Here is a 27,985-nt window from a genome sequence, read left to right as displayed (position 1 = left end):
TTGATATCCTGGGAGCAGCCAGGCTAATGAAGCCATATTTCCTACGGATTAGCATCCTACAGCCCTTCCCTTCCACAATCACATAGAATTATAGAATCATTTAGGTTGGAAAAGGCATCTAAGATCTTTCTAGATCCTTTCCCAGTCCCACTTTCTTCTTGCTTTCTTCTTGGTAGGAACCTCCAGTCCATCGCTACGTATCCAAACCTTCCTCCTGATCGTCCCACGCTGTTCCCAGCTCAGTGATCCCACCTCCAGCTATAACCCTTGTTTCCTGCTGACCACCTCCCTGCAGTGCCCTGCTGGTGCCTTGGTTCCCAGTGCCAGGCAGGAGCTGTGAGCCAGCCAGCTCCAGCCGTGTGCTGAGAGCAGCAGCCACACTGTGCTTGCCCTTCCCACACTGGGGACACTGCCCAGGTGTTTTGTCCTCTCTGGCCATTGCTTTTCACAGAATGTGTAAGACCTTAATGTTACCACATCCCACATGCAGCCAGCTTTGGCTGAAAATGCCAGTGAGGGCAAAAGTTGTTTGTGAAGAGAGATGAGCACACAGAAGGACACAGGCATCGTGTTTTCTTGAGAAATTGGGTTAAAAATAGGAAGTTTTGAGTTCTGCTGTATTTAGCCTTGAACATAAAGCCAGTAGTGCCTTCCTAATACAGCTGTTATTTGCACAGCATTCCTCTGAGCTGGCTCTGGGGCTCTGTTAAGTCTGTAGCCACAGCCCTTCATCGTGGGGGGGTGGACAATCAGCAGGAAGCTGACCTGCAGAGCAGATGCATCCAGCCATCCCTAAGGATGATCTGAACTCCTTCCCCCGTATCCCACCTGCAAAATGAACCTGTAACAGATTAACTACCCAAAGGAAATCATATCGTGAAATCAGTATCAATAATTTAGGCAAGATATGTTTAACAAATATGTATCCTTTGCACAGGGATGATGCTGATTGAAATCTCTCCCTCTGCCAGGCAGTTTCTAGGGAGGATTTCTGAGCAGTGCTCACTTGCTTTGGACAAGATAGGTACAGAAGGGAGGTGGGAGGAGTGGGCAGCTGAGCTGTTGGCAGTGGGCAGTGGGTAGGTGCACTGTTTTTTTGTTGGTTTCAGAACACAAAACGTCCATACAGTCATGTGCAGATGTTCTGAGTAGTCTGGTCACCCAAAAGAGTTGGTACCCTGGGTATTGAACTCTAAATTGGTGGGTACTGTTGTGTTTAGTCTGATCAAAAGGTAGGAAGGAACCACAGGTTTTAAATTCCTCTGTGTTTGGGTGAGTGATGGATGTAGGTGAGTGTGGCAGTGGGTGTCAGTGTGAGATGGGGGCCCTCAGGAGAAATATTCAGGATTGCGTCCTGGCTGAGTTACGCAGGAAATTAAACTCTTCATGGAGGAGCACTGGTCAGGAGACAATTTGGCATTGAAAAAGCTGTAGGTATTTCTGCCTTAGATAATTTTCAGTGAAACTAGAAGTAGGATGGTGTTTTAACATAAGAAGTGATCCCAGCCATGAAGCCATGCAGCCATTTTAGCATTCTTGTATGGACAAATGTGGAGAGATACTGATACATATCTTCCCTTTTATTGTCAGGGTTACTGCTAAGCAACATTCTTGCATTGGTGAGCCTCAGTGAAAAGTGACCATTCTCACGTTGTGCAACCCATCCCTGTAAAACCTTGCTGTTCCCACAGGCAGGAAGAGCCTACCTTCAATCTGACAGTCAGGGTCACCACAGGGAAGAGAAATCTTGTGTGTAGCCTGAACAGGCTTTCACAGTATCTACAAAAAACATGGGGAAGAGTTCACCCTTAGCATCCCCCAAGAGCTTGCTACAAGCAGTTTCAGAAGTTTTGGGGTCAGCTGCTGCTCCAGACAGTTTTCAAGGAATACCACACACCTTCATCACGTACTTTACTGAAACACTGCACATCTGAGCCCCTTACTGGAGCTGCCCATGGACTGCCTCCTGCAGCCTTGCTCCACTTGGATATGGGGAGCAGGGGCCATCCCACAGCAGCCTGAGCAGCTCTCAGGTCCTGTGGCTGCCCTGAGCAGGAGTGAGCTGCTCAGATCTCTGTGCTGCTCTTGCATCTGGAGTGAGATGGACAGACTGCTCACGTGCTGTCTGAGTCAGGGATCAAACACGGGCTGCTCTCCCCACAGGCTAAATTTTAGATTATTTATTAAATAACTAGGAAAGTGAATTCCGGAGAAACTTTTTTTTTATTTCCCCAGAAAGCAGGCATGCCCACCAATAGTGTGATAATATGTTAATTCTTTAGCTGCAGAACAATTGTGGTGAAGTTCTGAAAATGGCTTTGTTAATAGTGTTTCTGAAGCCAAGAAATCATTATCTAAATTACACACAGACTAATCTATTGCCCTTTTTTGTAGAGGAGAAACTGTTTCTGAATTAATATGATTCTGTAACGCAATTCTGAATGCTTTCTTGCATATCTTACTTGCTATTTAGGAATTGTTCAGCTTGACATCACAAAGTATGGTCTCTGAGATTCGTGTTGAAACATTGTGACTCTAAGTCTCTGGTCAGAATAACTTCCAATAAACAGACTTTCAATAGAAAAATTGTGAAGAAATTTGAATACACTCATATAAGAAAGGCTTTGGGTTTTTTTTTCAGTGTTAGGCAGTTTTCTTGAGAGTAACAAATGAATATAATAAAACCTAGTGCAAGACTGACTAGAAGAAAAGGTTATTCTAATTTTAAACAAAATTAATTTCACTCATACTCATTCTCTTATACTACGTACCAGAACATTTGTGTCTTTCTGTTTGGGACAGAACTATTATTATTATTATTATTATTATTATTATTATTATTATTATTAATAATAATAATAATAATAATAATAATAATAATAATAATAATAATAATAATAATAATATTGACAAAGGATGGTGGTTGTTGAATCCTTATCACATCACTTGAGATTTCCCTAAAACTGGATGACAAACTGTTTTCTGAACAGGCTCTGACTTCCAGTGACCCTTTAGTAATAGAGAAATAATTTGCCTCAGTGTTTAGCCTTGCTTTGTATTAGGCAAAGTTGTTTTCATTGTCTGAATATTTTGTGATTTAAGTTCTGTTCTTCCTCTTCTCACCACCTTATCTTTGGGGCTTCTGTCTGTGTTCTGTCTGGTTGTCTAGTCCCCAAACACACTGAATTTTTCATCAATTACCATAGGTTCTTTCTCTTATAATTTCCTACTGTTCTTCCCTATGCATTCACGTGCCTTGGTTTCTACTTGTGAGCCTTCCTGCAAAACTCAGCATTTCTGTTACAGATCTGTACAAGCAGTCACTGAGCTAAAACCAGGAGAGCATCTGGTGTAGCTGGTGACAGCCTGTCCACCACAACATGGGACACATTTGTGTCTGGTTTCTAAAGAGCATCTGGATGTCCTGAGAAAGTGCCAGTGTTGGGCAGTACTGCCTTTCTGTTGCCGGATACAAATCTTCTCTGAAAAAAAATTGCTCTTGGATCTCTGTATTGCGTAGATTCTCTGTGTTCCTGTTAGTGAACTGAAGAAACTCTGCCTTATAAGGACAGTAATAACCACCAATTCACCAGGTATGTGGGAGAGTTTTGTGTCAGACTACCGTCTAGCGTAAACTGAAGTGCTGTTGATGAAGATTATTCATAAGTTTTGTGTCCTCAGAGTTCTCCTTTTCTCACAGCATTCCTCCCCCATGTTTTGTAGCCTTGTCAAGAGTCATCTTTGACTGGTTTCCTGTATTGCCACAGACATATTTTTGCATTTCTGTCTCATCGTAAAAATACTGTTTACCGTTCAAACACATCTGCCATCATTTAAGTAGGAGAAAAACACTCCCAGCAAATTTGAGCAGTGCTCTAGAAGATCAGAGAGGCTGCACAAATTCATTCTCTCTGAATCTAGTCATCCTCTTCAAAGCTCTCCTGTCAGGACTTGGGTGTCACATATTCCAGTGGCTCTGTTTTCATACTGACATATCTAATAATTGTAGGGTTCTTGAACTGAACAGTAGGGAAAGACTTTGCCAGCAGTTCTAGTTAGCTCAGAAACTGTTTTTTATTCGTTAAAGTCATACTACTTTTCTGAGCTTTTTCTCAAGTTTGTGGTGTTTCTTCAAAATGCATCTTGGGAAGAAAGCAGCCCTGTCTTGCACTCAGAGATAATGATAAGGGTTGTGGTTAATGTGGTGTGGGGCTGGCAGGCACTGCCAGAGCACAGTGGATGCCTTTAGGCTAAAGCACACATGCAAGTTCATTTCTCACAAGGGACACAGGTGGGAGTTTGCCCTACACAAATCTTTTTGCTGCTGATTTCATAGAAAAAAATTCATATCCCTTTCCTGTGATGGAGATTGCAAAGGCAGTTCTGTAGATCAGCACATCCCAGAGCAGGATGGATCTCCTGTACCAGTGCCCAGAGAGCTGCACTGATCAAGGGCTTAGCCCCCACAAGCCTTTGAAAACAGGACACTGACCATTACAGTTCTGTTGGAGGCAGACAAATCTGGTTAACATCTCACTCTTCAAAGTTCTCAGGTATTAGGGACATTCAATCCACACACTTGAAAGGACAGATGGACAAAGGAGCTTCTCTCTTGTGTTAATTACTTGTGACCCATCCTGTCTGTTTCCAGCAGTGACTTTCAAAACAAGCCAAGTACTGATTTTCCTGATGGCTGAACATTAAGAATTATGAAGTAATGTTACAAAACATGGCATTAAAGGAGATTTCTGTCCCACAATTAAATACAGGGGCAGCAACACAGTGCAATAAACTATTAGCAAGCTATAGACGCTGTCAGTAAATCTCAATGGGATAGGAGCCACTTTCTTGTTTCCATTTCCTTTCACAACAAGGCTCTCAGGGATGTAGGAGCTGCTACTGTGGAATGGTTTAGCAGCCTTATTCCAGTGAACAGCCTGCATCAGTGAACAGTACCCAGACAGTAAGAGTCACTTGTGATAAACAGTTAAGCCTTAAGATTAGTTAGATCTTTGGTTTGCAAGGGTTAAAGTCACATAACACTTCAGCAATCTGCTGCTTGTGCAGATACTGTGCATTCAGTAGGGAGTAATGAAAAGTCATTGCTGTGACAGTAGTGAGGAAACTAACAGAAAATCCTGAAACTAACTCCAAGCTGCTGTGTGAATACAGCTTGTGTGGGAACACAAGCAAAAGGATGTTTCATGTGAGATGGAGTCTCTGTTGCTAGTAAAGAAAGCCTCTGACGTGCTTGGAGGGAAGGAGGTTTGGGGAAGATAACCTCAAATTTCCATGTGCACAGAACTAACAGGATCTGGATCAAGTCCCCTTGCAGCCAATTAGATTGTAACTTCTCACTGCTTCATAAGCTCACACGCAAAGTGACTTTTCCAAGGGTCCCAAATGTTTTCCTTTTCCAGCTCTTAAAGACAACCTTCATTTTGCAATTCAGCAGCACCCACAGCTGTGATGCTGCTGGTCTGACCCTTGTGTGTCTGTGTAGGCATTGTCTAGCTCACTGGCTGCTGTTGGCTGCCATTCAGTGGGGTCCCCTGGGCTGGCAGGGACATGCCTGAGCCCTGGACAGCCTCTGTGGTTCTCACACTGCTCTGGGAAGTGTGAGAACAGAAAGAGCTGCAGAGTCGTACAATGGGGCAGGCTCTCTGAGCAGGCTGTCCAGGGTGGTGACAGGAGAGGACTGACAGCATCTTTCCAAAGTATTTACAGTCAAAGGGACTGGTAAGACATTCTTGTGCTGAGAGCACTGTTCCTGGAGGCTTTAACTGTGGCACTTCAAATGCACACAACGCTGTGAGGATTTGTGCTTCTGAGCAGAGCACAGTACTGTGAGCACACAGTGCTCCTGAGCAGCACAGGGACGTTCTCCCCTGCCTTTCTTGTGAACCTTTTATGCAGGAGAAGCACAGCAGGAGCCCAGGCTGGCAGGAAGGCAATATAGCTCCCACAGTGGAGAATGGTCTCAGGGGCCTGGTTGTTTAAATCCAACCAAACAACTTCAGTTTCTATCTCTGTGTGTTGCAGGGGGGACCAGGATGTTGCCTGCAAGTGGGGTGAAACAGCATGTGCTAAATTATTGATTTTCTGTAGCACCTCTGGGTACAGCCGCCGCTTCCCAGCCAGCCCAGAAGATCCTGAGAGGCTGTACAAGTAATCAGAGGCATCTTCCAACATGAATTTAAGCTTCAGGAGGTCTAGCTCTGATTACTGAGTAGTTCTTTCCATTGCAGTGTTCAAAAAATTATTCAAACCAGTTTCTGGATGTGTTTGAAGCCCATCACATGGCTGTGGACACAGTCAGCTGGAATCCCTTCCATGTGAAAGTCTTCATTTCCTGCAGCTCTGACTGGACAGTCAAGATCTGGGATCACACCATCAAGTAGGTCCTGCTGGGTCCTGGTGTGGGTGAGGAGGTCCAGCCTGACATGCCAGCAGCACACATTGACCCTGTTCATACTTTAGCCTCAGTTTCCTTCCCAGGTGTTGATGTGTTAATAATGCTAATTGTTTTTTATTTTTTATACTCAGATTTGTACCCCCAGGTATGAGATATAAGATATAGCATCGGCTGCTCCAGTAACTTGCCAAGCAACACAGTCAGTCCAGAGCCTGACTGCTTTACTTCAGCTCTAGCTTCCTTCAGGCAGGACCTACTGTGGCAGAGAAATGCTACAGAGAGATGTCAGGGAGTGGTTTCTAGCTTCAGGGACCAGAAACCTCCTAAGAGCCAGAGAAGAAAAAAAAGCCAGATTTGGAACATTTTAAAATATGGACTGAAGTTCAGGGTTAGTGGTTAAGGAATGTCTGGTTTCAATCAGGAAATTGATTTTGTTGTAAATCAGTCAGAGTCACATATTTCCTGTTGCCAATACTGCTCTAATATTCAATGTTGTTGTCAGAAGTCCAAATAATTTTTTCCCATATAATTATTAATATTCAATGTTGTTGAGGAAGTACAGATAATTTTTTCCCATATGATTATTAATATTAACCAGAGAGACTCCATCTTGCTGTGTGTGTTGGGAAGAAGTTTTCAAAATGCTTTCAGAAAGAAAGAAAGAAAGAAAGATGCTGCCTCTCTTCTCATTGCAGCAGGTGAAATCCTGACCCATTTGTATTGGTGCTCAGCTTTGCCTTTGGCTCAGCCCTGGCTGATATCTGACATAGAGAAATACCCCATCTCCCACTTCTGCAACAGCCAGGTGTTCCTGACTCAGTGTTACACTTCCACAGTGGCATGTGTTTACATGAATTCTTCTCTCTGTGTCTTTTTTTATAGGACTCCACTGTTTGTCTATGACCTGGCTACTGCTGTAGGGGATGTTGCGTGGTCTCCTTACTCCTCCACGGTGTTTGCTGCAGTCACCATTGATGGCCAGGTGAGAGGCTGGGAGCAACACTGCTCTGATTCGAGCTGAGAGAAAATCAAAGGAGATTAGAGCTGAGCATGGGAAGGAGCCAGCCCAGTCCTGGCCAGGCGTATCAGGGAGCCACCAGTAGGAACCCACCCTTTCCTATGCTTTCCTGCCTTTGACACACACATCCCTGGGCATTAATCTCTCAGTCCTTCTCAAAGTGGGTGTTTCAAATTCATACAAGTCCTTCCCTGCTTTCCTGTTAATCATGTGAGTGCAGGTGTGCAGCTTGCACATGGTTATGCATGACTAAAACACTGAATTCCCTCAGTATTAAATCCCCAGTACGTCCCTGGAGATGGGGAGATAATGTTCCAGATGAGAACTCCCCTATACAAGCTGACATCAGGGCATTGATTGTGAGCTTTAAAGGTGTAGAGCAACAATAGAATAAAGTGGTAATATACTTACACAGATATTTAAAAATCATTTATAGTAATATGCCCAGGGTCAGCCCATAGAACTTTGTTCCAGTTAGATAAAATCAACATTTTTCTACCATGTGAGGCTGTCTCTAAGAGTAATAGTTTGGTAATGAACTCTGTAGATCAGTCCTAATACTGGCATGATGGCAGTTTTATTTTTGCCTCTAGCCATGTCTTGCAGTAGCTCAGATGGTTAATTTGGGCTTGGCAAGTAGCCAGAAAATGCAGCTATCCATCAATACTTGTTGAATACTGTAAGAGTGCATTGCTCTAATCCCATGTTCTTTATGTTTAGCTGCTATAAATTAGAAAGACTGTGCAGTTTGGCCAGAATTGCTCCAGCAAAAGGATAGCCTTTATGTGTCCCTATCATTGAATTGATGCCTTGGCCACTTTATTGTAGTTTAACCTTTATATTATAGCAAGAAAATAATTTCACTGATACACTGGCTCAGGCTGTGAATTTGTCTCTCCTAAGCAATAGAAGTCTCTTCACTGAGTCCCTGGAAAGCTCAGGATGCCACAGCCTAGGGAATGTTGATGCTCTTCCTTCCCAGCCAGGGTCAGGATTGGGTCCTTCTTTTGTGAATCTGTCTGTCCCCAGTCTCCCATACACCAAATGAAGGGCCTGCATGGAGGCAGTGAATGTGTTCAGTGCATCAGTCACATCCTCAGGCTTGTTTTCCACAAGTGACATTGTGTGTGCAAGAGTTCTGCTGGCAGTCACAGTTTTGGTTGAGTGCTAGGGTAAGCAGGGCTGAGAGCTGTGGGAATCCCAGCTGAGTCCTGGTGCCTGTGGGGAAAAGGGTGGAGATGTCTGCAGGCAGAGATATGTGCTGGGCAGCATGAACAGATGGAGGGTAAACTCTGTGAGTACTTGGATTTCATAGTTACATGGTCAAGTTTTGGCAGTGAGTTCATCTCTAGAGATGCCTCGTGCCACTTGGGCTCTTTCTCAGAGCTTTACCTACTGCGGAGAAACTGTTGTGGTCCTGGCAAGAGCTGGCACTGTGGGGTCTTCCCATCCCACCCTCGGCTTGTCCTAGCCACATCAGCCACAGCTTCCATGGACCTGGAGTCTGTGTGAGGCTGCGGATAAGGCAAAAGCCTGTTTGAGTTGGCTGCACTGCACTAGGGTACCTCACTTGGCTATCCTTGGATCTAATTCAGTAATCCTGAACAGAACCTAATTTAACAGGATCTAATTCTGCTTTATGCCTTGTACCCCAAACTCTGAGGAGAGTGGCCAGCAACCAGGAGCAGCCCAAAACTGGGCTGGCTAGCAGGAGAGGTCCAGGCAGGAGCTGGTTTCCTACTGCAGCAGGCTGGCCAGGCTGATGCTGACAGGAATATTGGGTCTCTGTGTTAGCCACCAACCATGCTGGCTGCAGGAGGGTGTGTCTGAAACGTAGCTTAGTTGCTATGGTTGAACAGAACCTTCTAGATCTGCAGTGGAAGTGGAATAAATAGTTGTTTACAGCTTTTTCTATTCTGGACATATTCCACTTTGTAGCAGAGTGCACTTGTGAATAACTCAGTGCTTTGCAAAGGGCAGGCTCCATTAATGCTGGGGAAAAAAATCTGCATTAACAAGATGTTCTATGATTCTCCAGAACAGAAAAATACAGAACATGAAGCCAGAAAATAAAACATTAAAGCCCTCCTGTTTGTGAACAGCCTCTGTCTTGGCATCTGCACATAATCATGCCTGCAAAATTTGAAGGTTGCCTGGAGGTGGTTTTAAAATCAGGCCCTAATTGCAGTCTTCAAGAGATACCTGGTACATTCTGTAATACACTTTTCCTTATTGGAGCTCATGCTATATGTCCAAAACATGTACGAGCCTCTTAAGATTGACTTGGAAATTGGGGCATTTTAGTATATAAAAATCTCTCAATCCCCATGAATCCAGGAGGTAGGGATTTAATAAAAGCTGTAAATATCAGGGTCATTATGATAAAATGTGTTTGTTGGCAGCTGGGCATCTGCTTTGGACAGCACTGCTCTTCATAAATAACCCAAGTGTGCACATTCCACTGCTGGTGCAGTGGATAATGACTGCTACTATTGCTCTCCATCATGTTCTGGTTAATTTCCTTAGTTTCCTGCTCTGCTTGCTGATCATTTTATTTCAGAAAGATCATAAACAGAGATTCATAAAAGAGAACACCTTATGTTGGAGATGGTAAAAGCCTGTCAGGAAGAAAAAGACTAGCTGGGCTGAGAGACTCACTTTGGAAATAAAAAAAAATTGGTGGTGGATTTGAATATCTGGACATTTCCATTTAGGGTACAGGAAATGTGGAGATACTGGTCAGCTTATTGTAAGGACAGAGGGCAGAGAAATTGAAGGGATTTAATTCAATCTTACAGCATTTAGAAGTATTTGCTTTTGGGAGTTTGCTGTAAGTCCATCTTAAACTTACATTTAGAGTATAAAAAAATAATTGAAACATGTAAAACTGGGATTCATTCCTGAAATTTTCTCTTGGTCTTCTTTTACTTTACTTTCATTAAAGAAGGAAATGATGTTGACATTTTCTACACTTCTGTGAGTGCAGAATTCATGCATGAATAGTTACACCTCTTAAAAAAGCCAAAGATTCATATCACAAGTGTGCCCCTGGCTGGATCCCAGGCTGTGGGCCATAGCTGCCCTAAGCAATGGGTGTGATGGTGTGGTCAAGCTGGGCTTTTTCAGCCTGGAGAAGGAGCTCAGCAGCCTGCCAGAACCTTCAAGGAGGTCACTGAGAAGTTTGAGCCAAGATCTTCACAGCAGCACATGAACTGATGATGACACACAACAGCTGAAGTGAGTTGAAATGAGGGGTTTGGGCTGGATATATGGAAAAAGCTTTAGCTCTGAAGGCAGTCAGGTGGTGAAATAGCTTGCTCAGACAGGCTGTGCAGTTCTGCCTGTGAAAGGCTTCAAGACCAGATTGGACAGACCCCTTAAAACCAAATGTGTCCTCAGGGTTGAATCTTCTTTAACAGAAGGTTAGGGACTTCTGTGAGTCTCTTTCAACCTGAATTACCTTCTAATCCTATGACCCTATGAAATGTCCTGTGTGAAAAGGAGGATCCCAGGTGTTTTGCCACAGGCTTGTACACTGTCTTGTTTTTGTGGGCTGTGTAATTCATTACTAGTGCAGCAAGAGGAGGGTCCTGTTATAACCATCTGTAGTAAATATTGATAGCCTCAAGATAAATGCCATCCCAGTGTTCACTCTGCAGAGAAAACTGGTCAGACATTTGCTCCAGGGTTTTTCCCCGTTAGTGAAACTGTTGACCTTTCAAGATGTGAAATACTTTAAACAACCCAAACCTTCAGGAAGTTAGTTAATAGTTTGTGCTGCTGCTCAGGAAGCAAGTGTGCTCTTTCCTGCTTATATAAACCTCTTTTACTGTTTGTACAACTGTTTTGAATGTGGAGCCTTGAAGACCAGCTTTCTGTTGAATCTAACTCACGGGATAACATGCCAAGGTTATTCTGCCAGCTGGTCTTGCTGCCATCCTTCCTCAGTGAAGAGAGAAGCATTTGCTTAGTGCTGGCACATGTGTGAGTGTACACAGAGCAATTTGCAGAAACTTGCTGCCCATTTAGCGTGGACTTGAAGCAAAAGTCAAACTCTATCTTCAAAGCATGAATGGTTTTGCAGACAAGAGGCTTGTTAAACCTTTCAGGCTTGCAAATCTTTCCCTGGGTATTATTGACTTAGTCCTGCCTCTCCTTGTAGGACATGAATCAGGAGTGCCAGCAGGTCTCTCATCTGCTGATACTTTTGCCCAGATGTCAGGGCAGTGAACACGACTACAAATGCCCTTGCTGCATTTGAATCTTTCATCCTCCCCTTCTGCAGTAGCCCAGGGGGATTATCCATACCTTGTGGGGCTACCATTAGTTCTGCAGGGCTGGGACAGGGTCTTTCCTGGCCCTCAGCACTGTGACCAGGGCAATTGCAGGGGTGTAAAGACACTGAATGAGCATAAGTCTCTTTGCCATCACCCAAAAGACCTTTGAGTAGGCTGAAGCAGGTGGGAGCTTTCTTAAAATGGCCTTGAAATTGTATTTGCAGCATAAGTGGCTGTTTCTTGTAAAACTGTTCATTTTCTTCTGCTGCAAAACCTAAAAGGCTCATTCTTATTCCCTGCTGAACCTTTGAGATTGATGTGGACTGCTGGAGAGTCAGCTTTAGAACAAGGGCTGGTAGCATGTCAGTGCTCAATGAGATAGATGGTCAGAGTCCCAAAATTAATGCTGCCTTCACTTTGTGCCAATTAGACTGTTCCCCATTCTCCTCCCTCTGCCACCAGACTCTTTGTACATCAGCATTTCTCTCCACTAGCAGCTATTTTTAGGGAATAAAGCTGGTTTGGAAGACTTTGGTTTACTATGGCAGGCTCTGAGCCCTCACTCCTATACTGATGCAGCCCCCCTCCCATCATGGTGTGCCCTAGTGGTCTCCAAGCCTCAAAATAAGCATCAAGCATCTCAGGACACTACTGCTCACTCACATCCATTAGCTGCTGAGTGCAGGTGAGGTGACTTTTTCAGCATTGTAGTTGGTTTCAGCACAAAGTCAAATTTAAACCCCTTTTTGTTGATGGCTTTACAGGAATTGTTTTTTTGCAGAGAGGCTCAGAGGCCAATTTTTCATTACTAAAGTCATTGCTCTTTCAGATTATGAAATATGGCATTTTGACAAAACTGATCCGCTGAGATTAACTAGTTCACTCAGGCACACAGGAGCCAAGTTTGCCTTTTTCTGCTTCATGGGTGTTTAAATCAAAAAAATTACTTCGACAGCATCTCAAAAGATTTTGTGTGTTGATTAATCTGTTAGACTTTGCATAAAGACCTACTGGGGGCTCAGAGTCCATCAGGAGAATCTGCAAGAGTTTATAAAGCTGCCCCTCTCTGTTCTTAATTAATTATTTAATTCACTGCTAGGAATGACTTCTCACTTAGGTTTGAATTTGCAAGTTTGGATTTTTGTTGTTTTGGCCACTGAGAGCCTCCAGCTGTCTGTCAAATCCTTCTGTACGGAGATAGCAGCTCCTGAACCTTGATCTTTATTGCTTGGCATTTGATAATGACCTGCAATCTGTGCAGGTTCATTTTAAATGCCAGCCTCCAAACCATGGCAGTTCAGTGTCTGCCCTGAGAGCAGTTTTGCTGGCCTGCCATGGGGTGCAGGGGGCAGAGACCAGTGAGTGCCTCTCCCAGCAGACGTGGTGCTGCCCTTTCCTGTGCCACTGCCTGCCCTTGCCCCAGCCTGCAGTGCTGACTCTCACTGGCATGGCCAGACCCTGCCAGCATGAGAAGAGATGAAGCTTCAGCCTGCCATCAGGGATTGAATGACTGTGGGTCACAGCAGGAGGGCACAGGGGGACTGGCACAGCTGGGGTGTGTATTCAGGCAGCTCAGCCTTGGGAGATGTGCCCCGGGGCACTTAAAGGACTGGTTGAAACCATCTCCCTGTTCTTTATTAGGTACTTGTGGTGGATGTAAGAATAGGGCAGTGTCAGGGGAGTGGAAAGAAAGACTCTTTGCCCAGTATTCAGTGCTGTGACAGTGCAGAAGAGATTAGCCAGCCTAAACAAGGTACCCAGAAAGATCCCAGGATGAAGCATTGGCTGTTCTGTTTGTGAGCACTGGTAGATCAAGGAGCAGGCAGTCTAGTAAGGTTTCACTAAAGCTGTATCACATTAAACCAATCAAATGCTGTTGTTAAAAGTAACAGGGCTGGTAGGTCAGAGGAAGGGGATGCAGCCCTTGCTTATAGGTTAACTTCAGGAACACTGCTTTATCCTATTCACTGAGGCATGCAGGGGGAGCCAGGCTGGCAGAACTGATGACTGACAAGGAATTTAGCTTGGATAAACAAGCACTTTCTTGCAAAACAATGTCTTGGGCTTTCCAGAAGAGGCCAAATGGTCCTCAGCTTGCCTGAATGAATAGCAGCCCTTCTACATGCTTAGGCTTTGATTTCTTACTGACTTGTGGGAGCTGGGTCAAATCACCTAAGGCTGATGCTGTTTCCCTATCAGGTCAAATTGGGAATGACCCAGTTCTTGCTGAATGAGGAAAGGATAAGAGATGCAGTTAAATCAGGTGACAGGCATTCTTTTCCCTGCTGTGTCATGTGCCCTGAAGCATCGGGCTGGGATGCTGCAGGACAGAGAGATGTGCTCAGCCCTCTCCCATACCTCAGAACATGCAGCTGGCTCCTGGCTGGCTCAGCCCAAGAGGTGGATTTCATACATGCCTCCTCATCCTCCAAGCAGAAAGCTGCCTCTGAACATACCTGTAACAGAGCTGGAGCCTGTTTTTTCACCAGTAGCATGAAAGTGCCAAGAAAGGCCATGAATTTTATGATCAGGACCACTGAGGTTTAGGATTCCTGTGTTGTCATTGCAGAAGGCAATGAATGTTAGATTCTGAGTCAGGTCTCCTTTACTCCTGCCAGGACCCAGACTGCCCTGTGTGTCAGAGGGACCAAGAACTGTCTTGCAACATTCATTTGTAAATGAAAAATGTCCTGCTCGGGAAAATTAACTGTATTGCAACCTGTTCTTGTTACAGTGGCATTATAGAATCTAGAATCAAACAAATGAAGGTCTCCAGTGTAGAGCAAGCTGGGCTGCCCTGCCTGCCCCATGCCTTTGGCATGCTCCAGTAGCTGCCATGGTGCTAGACAGAGTCTGGGGGTGGCCTGCCCACTTGTTAAATGTATTACCTGAGAGTTTGAAACAAATCATCTGTGGAGCTGGCGAATGGATGAGGGATCATGATTCAGTCAAGAAAATGAGGTAAATCGATCAAAAGGACAGTGAAAGCCAAGCTCTAAAAGAGATGTCAACTGCTAAAGGGCAGCATGGTATTAAATTATCCCCCACCTTTTGCTCTTACACTGATTTTATTCTTTGTTGCCAAGTTACCAGACATATCTGCCTTGTTCTTACACACATATATATATTTCCCCCCAGTCTTGGTTCTGGATGCCATCAGGATGTTTTTGAACATGCTAGCCCACTGCTGGGGAAGGAAGGCTTACAAGACTGGAATAAAAGCTCCAGCCATGGTAGATTCAGTAGGGGTTTGAGGACCAAATAAAGACAGTGTCAGTCAAAGTAGCCCTTCAGCTCCCTTCTTCATGAGCCACAAAAATTAAGTATTTTGTTCTGCTGGCAGAGAAGTTCTGCCAAGGGTTCTGCTTCCCCCCACATCCCCTTGCATTTGCCTTCCTGTTGCCTCAGGGCAGGGAACAAAAGGGGCTCAAGTCACCCCAGAGGTGCCAAGCAGATGAGAGCCCGGGATGGTTTCAAGCTGTAAGTGCAGTTGGTAGAGCAGGTGGGGAAAAGTAAGTCCAAAATTCTGAATGTTGTTTGGTGCTGGAGCTGTGGTACTTGCCTTGGACATGCACTGTGCCATGCTTGCAGAGGAGCTGTGTGGAGCTTTAGTGGGGAACAGCTGGATTTTAGGAGGTGGAATGCATTAACATGACTTATAGACAGAGAAGCTGTTGGTCTGGATAAGACTGAGCTGGATTTCTTCTCTGGCTGTTTGAAAGTCAAGCATCAAAGCAGCTCTTTTATGTCAAACATTTCCTGCAACAGTGACACAATAGACTTAGATCCGTTATTGCCTGTACATCAAGCACGAAGAGGAACTCAGTTGTTACTGTGATGGCTGATGATACTGTGTTTAAAATTGTTCTAATTGGATAAAAAGCATCAGAAACTGCCGAATTCACTTGGTCCCACCTCAGAGGAAGATGGGCTCAGTGCTTGTTTTCAGGGAATTAGCAGAATTGCTGCCCTTCCATCAAGAAATTTGCTTTGAACATCTGCCTGGCTTATCTACTACCAGCCTGTCCAGCACTTCAGTACTGTGGGTCCAGGTTTCTTTTGATTGTGGTTGATACCCGCTCATAAATCCCCATGCTGCAAGGAGCTGCTTAACTCAGCAGCTTGGGCTTCATTTGGAAGATGCTGCATCTTCTCCTGTGCTTTCTTGGAACAGGCACGGAGGTTTACAGGGATCATGAATAAAATTACTGTCACAGTAATTGGTACTGTCCAGAGTTTTATTCTCCTGTAGTTATGGGTGAAACAGAAGGGAATTCTTGCACTTTCCTATTTCAGACATTTTCCTATTTTTTTACGTCTCTCTTTGTGTCTTTTTCCATGTTTCCTGTTCTTGGAGTCTGATTTATGTTCCTTTAAGCAAGTGACCACATATTGTTCCTAAGTAATCTGTAAAAAAGAACTGAAATGCCCTTACTCACTGGTTTTTTAGCTCATTAGCAGAAAAAACATAAAGTGTCTGCTGTGGTCTGCAAGCAGCAGGCGCTCCAGACTCCTCACTTGTTTCTACGAAATCTGCAGAAGGTATTGAAATGAGCTTGTCAGGAGGCTTTTGCCTCCTTCCCTGCTGATGTACACCAAAATGGAAACATTTTTGAGGTCTGAAAACCAGAGGTTTGAGACCTTCACTCTTTAGTTTCTAAATTGCTCCTGGATGAGCAAATGTGGGTGAGCAAATGTGATGGCCCCAGGTCTCAGCACCTGCAGGGAGGGACCAGCCTTGACAGCATGAGAAGAGGCATGCAGAGCTGGCAGAAAAGAGGAGGACTCTCACTGGTTTGTAAACTCTGAAAGGATAATGACACAAGTAACATTTTATAAAAATGCCCTTTTGTACCAGCTGCCTGACAGTGTCTGAGTATCAGTTCTTGTCTGTGTGCTGCTGGATGGGTGCCTGCCCTGGAACCTGTGCTCCATGAAGGAGGGCTTGGACATAGTTCTGACTCTGGTCATCCTGGCTCCCCATGAGTTTAATACTTGAGTCACCTGGGGTTGGGTAGCACTTGTGGGTCATGGTTGCTCTTCTCTGGGTCACAGACTCTAAGAGGGCTCATCTGGCAAGACCTGAGAGGCCATCTCTGTGTGCAGGCAGTGGTCTTGGGGCGGGGGCCACCCTGGCAGTGGGATGGAGAGAAAACTGTGTGTTGTTAGTAATTCTCTGTGATGGGAGATCCAGCCGGATCCCACTCCATAATCCTTAATTTCAGGGCCTGAGCCAGCAGAGCAGGGTCTAGGGACTCTCAGACTAGGGGACTGAGTCTCAATGAGAGCTGCAGGTTTTCAGTCTCCATTCTTTGGGCAAAAAGGCAGCTCTACAGATGGCGCTGGCCACATGTAGCTCTGCTGCTTTGCAGCACTGTTAACCTGCCTCAAGTGTTGTGGGAAGCCCTGTGCTTCTTTTAGGCTAATCCCAAAGCATCAGAAGCAGTGCTGCTCTGACCCCATTTCCCTTTCTCCTAAGAGTAGCTGTGAGTGTTTAAGTCAGAGCCTCTGAACTCCTCCTCAGTGCCCGTGGCCCAGCCCTCCATCTGGTGTGTCTGATAGGAGGCTGATGTTTCCAGCTGAAGACTGAAATAGTTTGTTCTTTTCCACAATTCCCTTGGCAAAGGAAAACAAGCCCATTTGTTTAGAAGCTCATAAAAGAGGAGCTTTATAGTAGGAACATTCATAAACTTGTTTGCTTTTGACCTTCTCCACATTGCTGATGGTTTCAAGTTCTTGTCCCAGGCATTGTGCTTGTCTGGGCTGTTTGTGACATTTTTGAGAAACAGCCTCACCCAGAGTAATTTAAATTGCTCAGCACTCCAGCACTGAGCCTTTGGCCATGCCATCTTTCTCCAGTGCAGGGCTGGGCAGGATGTGTGAGGGGAGTATTGACAGCCTTACAGAGAGCAGTGCAGACCTGGCTGCCAAGAAGAAACCTAGCCACTAATTCCCTGCCACTTTTTTTTTTCCCCTAGATTAAATGGTGCTACTCAATCAGTGAGCATTTCCCAGGCTCTTAGATTACTAAATTAATAGAATGTATTCTATGAAGGCAAGAAATCAGATCTTTAATGAGTGTGGCTTGTGGGATACTGATATGCTTGAAAGAGTGCTTGTTTATTTTCTGAGAAAGTAAGACAGCAGGTGTAAAATACAAGCCAGAAGAGCCACCTTGATTTATGTTGAGAGGCAGGAAATTGAAGTTACCTTTGCTGGACTTTGAGACCTCAAGTGTCAGGTGAAAATTCACAATGTAATGCTGGCATCTAGTAATTTGAACAGATAAAAATGCTGCTGTGCTTTCACCTATACTTCTGCTGACTAGGGAAGGGCTCTCCAAACTGCAAATCCTTGTCTGTGGCTGATGCTTTTTATTCCCTTCTGCTGTCATGGATTTCTTCAAAATATGTCTTGACAACCCTGTCCACTCTTCAAGCACTTTCCCATTTTATTTTACTTCAGTCTGGAGGCAGTGTTCCTTCTCTTATTTTTTTGCAACTGTAAGACTTTTGTTCTCCTGCTCAGACCAAGGACATCACAAATTCCTAGACTTTTACTCCTGTGAAGACACAGCAGCTCATGAGACTGCCTGGGACATGTGCTTGCACTTGGCCCAGCTCTATGCTATAAATGGATTCAGATAAAATTCACTGACTCATTGGTGTATAATGGGAAAGTACATGTAGTGATTTGATACCTTCCACACTCTTTGGAATAAGCTTTTGTAGAGCAGCATTGTCTGATTTCAGATAATTCCTAGATTCAAATTGTCAGCATGGCATACTGTTGAAATTACATGTTTCCTTTGTCTCGTAAGTGCTGGTAAACAAGACACAGCTGGAAGGAGGTTTACAAGTAGTTCAGTTCTAATTTCCTCTATATTCCCACTGTACTTGTTAGCATAAAGCATTTGCTTCCTAATTTTTCTGAAGACAGAAAAGGGAAGAGAAACAAGGCTGAAAGTGTTCGTGGTGGATATCAGGTGGAAATTCAGGAGGCTGGAAATGGCTCACCTCAGCCCTGGGCGAGAGAGGCACATCATGTTTTATTAGCCTCTGCAGCCTGTATCAGTAACTGGAGCTAATTGCAATTATTGGGAGATAATGTTAATTCATTCTCTCAAGCAACTGCCACTCTTTCCTCTGCACAATGAAATGTGCATTATTGTGCAGCTGGGGATGTGGCAAGTCTGTGCCACTGGGCCAGAGGTCTGAAGTCCCTGCCAGTGGGCTCCTGCCTGAGTGGGTCCTGGGGCCCCTCTCCCTCCATCCTCACCTTTCCTGTTTGCTAATTTCCTGGCACTTTTCCTGATGCTGTGGGAGAAGGACATGTGTGCAGGTGTAGTGTCTGGGCTAGAGTGAGCTGCCAAGCTGGCATTACCCCAGGGTACACTCTAATCATACTATGGCTGTCCCCATCACTTCCCCGTTACTTACTGGTTTGTGTCTTTATCATTGTTATTATTAAGTTGAAAATGTTAGTGAGTTCTGTAATAAGCAGTAATGACAATTTCTGACAGCATTCCCCATTTTGGGCATCAATCTGTGTTAGACTCTGATTTAATGCCTGTTTGTTTCATTACTCACACTGAGAAGGGAGATTAAGGTCTGTGGGGTTAGCAGTGCTGGCTCTGAGCCTTCTCCAGCCCAGATCAGCTGGAGCCTTGCCAAGGCTTGCACCCACAGCAGGGAAGTGGTCCTTGTCTGTGAGCCCCTGCAGGAGAGGGACAGTTCTCAAAGCAGCAGCTGACTTCTGCACACTGGTTACTTAAAGAAGACCCTGAGCACAGATGGTAATTGTGTGCTGTGGCTGGGACGTTTTTTCAACAGGACCTTTTCTTTCTGATTTCTCCAGCCATCATTCTGTCACCGAGAGATGCTCTTGCCTAATTAATCCCTCTTGTGTTCTTTGCTTTTCTTTTTCCCCAGGCCCATGTGTTTGATCTGAACGTTAATAAGCTTGAGCCTCTCTGCTCCCAGCTAGTGGTGACCCAGAAGAAAAATAAAACAACACACGTGCAGTTTAATCCTGCTGACCCTGTAATCATTGTTGGAGATGAACGAGGCCTCATCACCTGCTTGAAGCTCTCTCCCAACCTGCGCAAGAAGCCCAAGGTAAGGGTGAGCTGCATTCCCCCAGCCACAGAAGGCCTCTGCAGGCCTTGTCACTGGACCCTCTCCTTCCATGCAAGGCTGTTGGCAAAGCTCCTCTCTTTAGAAAGGTTCTCGCAATTACCTCAAGCTTTTTGGGTAGGATGTCTGAGATGTTAAATCCTTGTGTCTGTTCCTGTTTGAGCAAGAGGACTCAGTTTGCTTCTGGTAAGGAGTGGGGACTGGTGGGAAGGGGGTTTGCTGCCTCCAGTCATCACCATGGTCCAGACAAGCTCTGGTCCAGAAGCTCTGCAGATGTTCATTTGTTTCCCAAAGCTCACACATTTTATGAGTTTTGGGTTTTATTTGCAAAACTCCTTGAAATCAAGTAAAGGAGAACCCAACTCTTGCCCAAGCCCTCCCACACAAACCATGCTGCCTGTTTCCTTGTGCTCCTGCATCAGAGCCTGTCCCTGACCACCATGTCAACTTTCCTGTAAATGAGCAAGCAGTATCTAACATGTAAGGAGACTTGGGATCCTTGTCCCAAGTGACAGCAAGGAGATACATTTGCCTCTCTGGGTTGGTGAAGTGTTTTTTCACCCATCCATGAGGGCCAATTGTGAAGGATGATAGCATCTCTTACGTGGACCTATTACTGGATTTTCTTTCTGGTCTTCATCCAGCTATGAGTTGAATGGCTGTAAATGCAATGTCCTTTTACGCCCTTGCAATTCTCATATCCAGTTGTCTTGTGTTAAGTGAAGTCTTTCAGTTTCAGGCTTTTTAGAACTGATCCAAGAAAGCAATCTCTCAAGAGGATCATCTTTTATTTATGTGCTCCCAAATGTTTTATATACTGTACTTATCTACTGTATTAGGCAGGGTCTTTGGCCAGGAACTAATCACACTAGTGTCACTCCAGAGTCTTGAAAATTATTTTTAAAAGGTTCCTGCAGCTGGCTGCCACTGGAAATGTGAATCTTCCCGGTGCAGAGAGGGCATAGAAAACAGTAACATGGCACTTTGTCTGAGGCTGAGTTGTGGAAGCTGTGGAGAAGAATCTCTGATATGCTTCACACTTTTCTATTTCCTGCAAAACTTGAGACTGAGACTGTCGAAGCTCTCTGTGTTGTCATTAGTTTGGCTCAGGATAAGTTTCCTTGGTGATTTATGAGTCCTTCCTGGACATGGATGAACAGTGTGTCTGCCATGGACCCTGCCTGTACAGGACTTGAGCAGGGAAGAGGAGTCACACACACACAAGTGAGGCTGCTCTCTTTTTTATCCCAGCTGTGGACTGATCAGCCCCCAGCAATACTGCACTGTGGGCCAGAGTCACAGAAGGGTTTGGGCTGGGAGAACACATGAAACACATCTAGTTCCAAACCCCTGCCCTGGGCAGGGATACCTTCCACTAGACCAGGTTGCTCAGAACTCCTGAGAACTCTCAGCAGAGCAGAGCAGAGGGGCAGAATCCCCTCCCTGCCCTGCTGCCCACGGGGCTCTGGGTGCAGCCCAGGACACGTTTGGCTCTCTGGGCTGGGAGTGCCATGGCTGGGCCATGTGCAGCCTCTCACCCACAGCACCCCCAAGCCCTTCTGGGCACGGCTGCTCTGGGGCTGCTCATGCCCAGCCTGGGCCGGTACCAGGGGTTGTCCTGATCGAGGTGCAGCACCTTCCACAGGGCCTGGAACTTTATAATGTTCCCATTAGCCACCCCTCGAGCTTGTCTGGGTCCCTCTGGATGGCATCCCATCCTTCAGGTGTGAATTCAAATGTCTCCTTCTGCTCCTGGTGGCCAGCAGCTGCCTTCCACGCAGTTATGGATGTTGTCATTTCTCTTTGCTGACCTTCTTTAAAGGCAAATTGCATGTTGTTGACAAAGCAATCTAAACTGTGAGTTTAGGAGTAACTCCAGTGCTTGCTGCTGACTGTAAACCAACATGTAACTACATCCCACACAAGATATAAATGGGGTGGAAATGGGCTCTGTTGCTCTGATGTTATTAAACTATCTGTCTTCTGCTGGCCTGGTTAGGTTGGAAGGACACTGAACACTGAACTAAAACTTTCCCACACATGTGGAGAGGAAGGAGGGATATTCAGGCACAACTGGTTGTGTGTGGGGGTTTCTTGACTGCAGCCACCCTGAAAGGTACAAGGATTTAAAACAGATGACATGCAGTGTGGTGGCAAAGTGAAGGATCTGGCCTAGCCTGCTCAGTGCCATAAGTGAACAAGTGGTGAGGAGATTTAGCTGATGGAAGAGAATGTTTTAGCAGAGGGACATCAAGCCCTGTCAGAACAGGCTGTGCCATCCAGTGTGTGCTCCTGTCTATCTCCTTCCTTTGCCAGCACCGGCCTTTGTGTCCTTAGCAGAAAGCCTCCAGCTGTGTTTGCAAGAATATCATCTCATGGTATGAAGTCAGATACATTCCCAGAGTATTGATCCAGGTTCCTCCAAAGATCAGATCAGTGTGCTCTTTACACCCTTACACTCTGCAACCAGCTTTCCTCTGTAAAATTACTCAACTTTTCCCTCTTTTCTGGGATTCCCCAGGCTGGAGCTGACAGTCACAGGACTTCCAGAGCTTTTTGTAAGTTAAGAGGGTCCAAAACTAAACTGTGCAGAGGAGTCCTGACATCCCAGCTGCCCCCTTGCATAGAAAAACCTGTCCATGCCTGGCTCGGTACCTGGGTACCCCAGGCTGTTCTGGCAGAACCCAGGATGCCAAAGGGACAGGGCAGTCAGGGGCCCATCCAGGTCCCACTACCCCTCTGTTTCACACTGGTGCCACAGGGGATTGCCTTCTCAAACAGCTGGGACAATTGCTTTTGACAAGTAAAACTCTCAGACAAATCAACCTGTTTTGGGAGAACTCTAATTAACCACATCATTCCAAACCCTAAACTTCCCCTAAAAATAGACACAGTGCTGTCTGCTTCATGTTCTGCATATTCCTTAGCTATTGCAAGATAGAGCTTACAAAAGTGACTGAATTAATGTAATCCTGGTGAAATTTCAGCCATTTTGAGTTTATTGGGTTTTGGCTGTTAAAGCTGGTGTGGTGGATAAGTGGAAATGGGAATGATAAGGATGCTTTGGTTCTCATCAAACCTTGGCCCCTTCCTCTCTTCATGTCCTTGAGCAAGGAAGGAAGGTTCAAGTTCTCTTTAAATAATTTGCAGGGTTGGCCTGCAGCTTAATTAATTCATGTTCGTAAAACACTTGGGGATCTTTAAGAAGGGTTATTTAATAGTCTGAGTTTTGCTGTCAGCTATATTAGCACAGTCTCATTTATGAACACTTGGCAGAACAAATATGCCAAGGGGGAGACTTCTCAAAAGCGCTCAGGTGGTGTTTTCAGAAGTAACTTTCACCAAGACACATAGTAAAATCTTTAAAAAAGGTCTAAAATTCCTTGTGAGTTTTGGCATCCTAAACTCATAGTGGCTCATGGGAAAAGGTGTATTTCTTGTTGAGAGGAAGCTGGGGACAGAGTCTGTGCCACCCATCAGGCACTTGTGTCAAGAGCACACAGAGAGCACAGGGGTACAAGAGATGTCAAACACAGTGGGTGTCCGTGTGCCTGTGCCATGGGGAATTGAGTCCTGGATATTGCCCTACCCCCACAGATTGAAGTCTCTGGGGCAGGACACAGAGATCCCCTTGCCCCAAGCTGTATTTATTTCCGTGAGGTGAAACTAGTTTGGGTGCTTCTGCTCAGAAGTGGGGGACAGAAATGCCTGCAGTATTTTGAGATGCAGCAGTAGGAACAAGTGACTCTCTGCTGTCATCCAAGCCACTTTTAGACTACAAGCGCTCTTTAAATATTGCAGCGGATGTCAGGCAGGAATTGTTTAACTAATAAAGTATCATTTCTAATTTGTAACGACCTTGGTGGTTGAGTTCACCCAAGGGAAGCATTGCTGTAAGAAGAATCAGTTTGGGGCAGAGCTGTTTAATTAGTGAGCCTTCCGGGTTTCGTTTGAGGGTTGGAAGAAATTAAAGCATTTTGTCATCACAGTCAGAAGAATGTTTGGTTTGTTTTTTAAAACTGCGAAAGTAGCCTGGCTTAACCTCTGCCAATGCCAAAAGTAAACAGAAGATAGTGAAAAAAACAGTGTGCAATGTTTTTTAGAAATTTTAGGAGAGCACAGCAGAGGAATAGAAGAGAAAGCAGATCAAATAAAAGTTGCCGTTCAGAATTTGCTGAGGCTAAGGCAAATTTCTTGGCCAGTACCCAGGATGAATGCCAGGGAGGCAGACAACTTCTTGGCCTGATGCTTGTCTTGGATATTTATCTTGGATTATTTAGGAAGTTAATCTCTGTTCCTGCTACTGGTTTCTTCACATGCAAAGCATCTCTTTTTCTGTTTCTTGGTAACAGCTGAATTTCTTCCCAGCAGTAAATCCTAATTGATTGGGTCTAGCTGGGCAGGAGAGGAGTGGGAAGGGGAACACAGCTGCTTGCCCACACCAGGACACAGTGCCAGGACTATGCATGTTCAGGAGCTGCAGGCACACACCTGTGGGTCTGATGCTGTGTGCCTGTGACCAGCTTGTAATGTGGGGATAGCAAGGGGTGTGGGGTGGCTCTGAGCCTTCACATCCATGTGCACGTGCTGGGCAGCTGCTCTGCTCTCTCTGTGCCTTATCACACCAGCCAGTGTCACCTCTGGACTCTGACTCCTTGCATCTTTGCAGCCCTGACAAGTTTGCCCTTGGCCAGATCCTGCCCAAGGCTGTTCAGCCAAGGAAGGAGCATTGAGTTTTGTTTCCTGAAGCACTGTGGCTTTTTGGCCATAGCTGATGGCAGGATCTGGGAGAGATTTGGGAGTTGTGATGGACCATGGGAGGATTTTGGGGTTTTAAGGAGATGAAAGAGGGAAGGGGATTTGGAGAAAGTTGGTGTAAGTGTCTTTACACAAGTTTTAAAGGAGACAACAGGAGAGTGATTGAAATCTCCTCTTCAACCTCTTCAATCCCCCTCCCCAACACTGTATCCCAGCACAGAGATCTCCTGAGGCCTGACGTTTCTTCCTTCTTCACACTCCCCAGCAGCACCCACTGCACAGAGGTGGTCTCAGGAAGGGACCCTGGTTTCATGCCTGTTCCCAGTTTCTCTGAGATGCCACTGATGTCCAGAGCAGGTTCTAGCCCTGGAACACACTGAACAGAGAGTGGGATGCTTTGTCATGAACTGCTTGTAGCCTTGTTTTTCTACCACTTTGGGTGAAAGGGAGTAACTTGAAGGAGTAAAGGATCAGGAGATTTTTTCTGTCCTTAGTGTTTTTCTGTAGCTGTGGGAGGTGTAAGGGATCAACCGACCAGCATGTAAATACAGAAATACAAACTTGAGCTCCCTCCTTCTGTCACAACATGTGCAGTCTGTCTGCACATCTGACTGTATTTAAGGAAGGAAGCTATGGATTAGATCCATTCTCCAAGGTCACGTCAGTCCTGGATTGGTGATCTGTTTAGTACTGAGGGAAGCATTTTTGTCCCTGTACTTCCTATCCCAGCAGTTCTCATTCTGTATGAGGGAAAAGCACTTGTCTCTCCTCTCCAAACAGGTCAAGTTCTGCTCTCCTAGCAGTGTAATTCTTAGTCCCTCTGTTTTCATGCAAATGCTTCTCTCTCAAAGCCTTCTGTGCTGCTCCAGCCATGGCCAATTTTCTCAGTGTCTCTTCAGAACTGGCTAATTGCTCAGTGACCCAGAAGCACAAAGCACAAGCAGTGCTGGAGGAATTTGGTTTGCTGCTGTGCCCTGCCTTCATGAGGATTGCCTCCTCCAGAGCCAGTTTGGCCTCTGGATAAGGAAGCACATTACAAATGAGCTTGGGTCTCATAAAAACTGACCTGAAGCTTGATGGCTTACTCTGAAATCTGAAAATGCTTTTTGGTTTCTTTTCAGTCTCTCCCCTGTTATTTAGCCTAGTTGCAGGTAGCTGCTCTCTGTACTGTTAGGCGGAGAGCTGGGGAACACGGGGTGCACCCAGGGACTTGTGAAATCCTGTGTCTGACTGTGCACAGCTTTCTGTGCCACTTTTGTAGGCCATGTAGGGATATATGCACAGGTGTTTATTCTTTGGTGTGGGAATTAACCCACTGCTGAGGCCTTCAGAAGAGGAGGTTGGAGACGTGTACACCCAGGTGGCTCTGAGGCTGCCTTGGAGCAGGAAGGTCTGGAGGTGGTTGCTGTGGCAGTCCCTGGGTTCAAGGCATGCAGGTCCCAGCAGGAGCTGTGCCACTGGTGTGGAGCTCACCAGGGTGTGAGCAGCTCTGCCTGTGGCCTGAGGCTGTTTTGCTGCACAGACCTGTGACTCATAGCAGTAAATCAGCAACCACCAAAGGGAGCACAGCAAACAGGCTACCGTGCCCCTTCTGCCTTCTCCTTGCCCTCCACGGGTTCCTGCCCTGACACTGTGCTAGGAAAACCATTAGCAGGAAGACCTTTGCATCCCCATAGGGTCTCTTTTCCCTCCACTGTCCCACATCAGGTTCCTCCCAGTTTAGCACAGCCTGAGATAAAATGAAAGGACTGTCTAAGCCTGGGAAGCTGTTACTTGGGTAATGAGATGGTCCATGTGCCAGCAGGCTACAGTTCCTGGGCAAAATGGAAGCCTTTGGATATTTACCTGGACACCCTGGGCATAGTCACTGTGCACAAATCCAGGTGTCCAAGAGTGTTGCTCCACAGTTACAAAGGGTTCTGGATCCTGAACAGAGGTGTGGCAGCCTCAGATACTCAGCATGCTTGGAGAGCTAACCCAAACTAGCAGAGGTAGTTCAACAGGACTTGAATACTCTCATTAAATCTGTTTTCTTTACTTTTGGTGAAATAACTTCTGGGTTACATCAATGTATGTGAAGGGAGAAGACAGCTCCATGTAGCAGAAGCATTGTTGAACCCCAAGGTCAAGAGCTGGAATTTTTCTTGCTTTTGCTGTTGCTGGCCACATCTTCAACCTTTTTTTTGTTACGTAATGTCCCTTTCTGTGGCTGCTGTGTTTGGCAGTTGTTGGAGAGAGAACATCAGCATATTTACAAGTTATTTTAAGTAAATTCCCAGTGGTCAGGGTGAAATGTGTTTAGTACGTTAAATGGAAACACTGGCAACTGAAGCAAGAAAAGGTCCCATTTTACAAAAAAATCCATAGTACTTATGAATAATTTCTAAAGTGCAAGTTCATTCTGTGAGGTGCTGTGTGCTGTCAAGGGGATACTGACAAAGACAAGAAGACTGGCTTTGACTTTTTAGTTTTTTCTTTGAAGGTCTGTATAATAAAAAGAGTTGCCTATGTTTGAAAGTGATGTGAGAGTGCTCCATTTTGCAATACTAGTGGTTTGGAGAAAAATACTAGGGGGATTTGGTATTGTGATCAGTAATAGTCAAGACTGCCTGGGCATAAATCTGGTGTGTGTCCTTGGATTTGCTGTCCTTAGTAACTGAGATCTCAATTTGGCTGAGCAAAATTGGTGTTTCTAGTTGTGCCTTGTTTACACCTTCCCTTTTATTTCCTTCCACATTGGTGCTGTTGCGCTGCTACAAGCACTGTTTTATCTGCAGGCTTTGCATCCTCTTCCTTTGTGCACAGATTGTGTCTGTTCTTTGGTGTCTGCCATCCTAGAGCTCCCCAAGTCCCACCAGTCTGGACTTTGCTCCTCTGCAGCCTGAAGAGCCCATTGCTGCCTGTCCTGGGAAATGCCTAATGCATGAGAAGGAGCCTTGCCTTATGTTTTCAAAGGACTTTCATTTTGGTTAGATCTGCAATTGTCTGAATAAGCCTGTTCAGCTTGCACAGGTGCTCTTTGAGCCAGGGCCTCATCTTTCTTCGATGCCTTGGCAGAAAGCACAGGGCAATATTATGGCAAGTGAGGCACTGCTCAGCCTCACAGGAGCTGCTTGGCTCACCTGTTCTTCCTGTTTCTTTATTTGTCCTCTGTGTATTTGTTTCTCTGCAGATGACTTAAATTTCATCCTGGAAATTGGGGTATCCTGAGAAATCACCAGTTCTTTGCTTGAATAACAGCCCCAATACTGGGGGCAGAGGGCAGAGGGACCCCTAGGGCAACAAGCTGTTTTCTAAGCATGGCTTTGGCAGAGCCAGCAGCGGAGGCTTTTTGGGAGGCTCTTATTCTTCCAGCAATGCCTGGGTGTGAGTGCAGGACTGC

General features: G+C 45.4%; 1 protein-coding gene across 1 annotated transcript in view; it reads left to right on the top strand.

Annotated features, from left to right (window-relative positions):
* DNAI1 (dynein axonemal intermediate chain 1) overlaps positions 1-27,985 on the top strand; it is a 130,627-nt gene that overhangs the window by 82,166 nt on the left and 20,476 nt on the right. The window contains exons 17-19 of the mRNA XM_058824480.1: positions 6,249-6,397; positions 7,298-7,397; positions 19,642-19,827. Coding sequence (XP_058680463.1) covers positions 6,249-6,397; positions 7,298-7,397; positions 19,642-19,827 — 435 coding nt within the window. The remainder of the gene's footprint in view (positions 1-6,248; positions 6,398-7,297; positions 7,398-19,641; positions 19,828-27,985) is intronic.

This window comes from Ammospiza caudacuta, chromosome Z, assembly GCF_027887145.1.
Source record: "Ammospiza caudacuta isolate bAmmCau1 chromosome Z, bAmmCau1.pri, whole genome shotgun sequence".
Taxonomy (NCBI): Eukaryota; Metazoa; Chordata; class Aves; order Passeriformes; family Passerellidae; genus Ammospiza; species Ammospiza caudacuta.
This window is presented reverse-complemented; position numbering and strand designations above follow the sequence as displayed.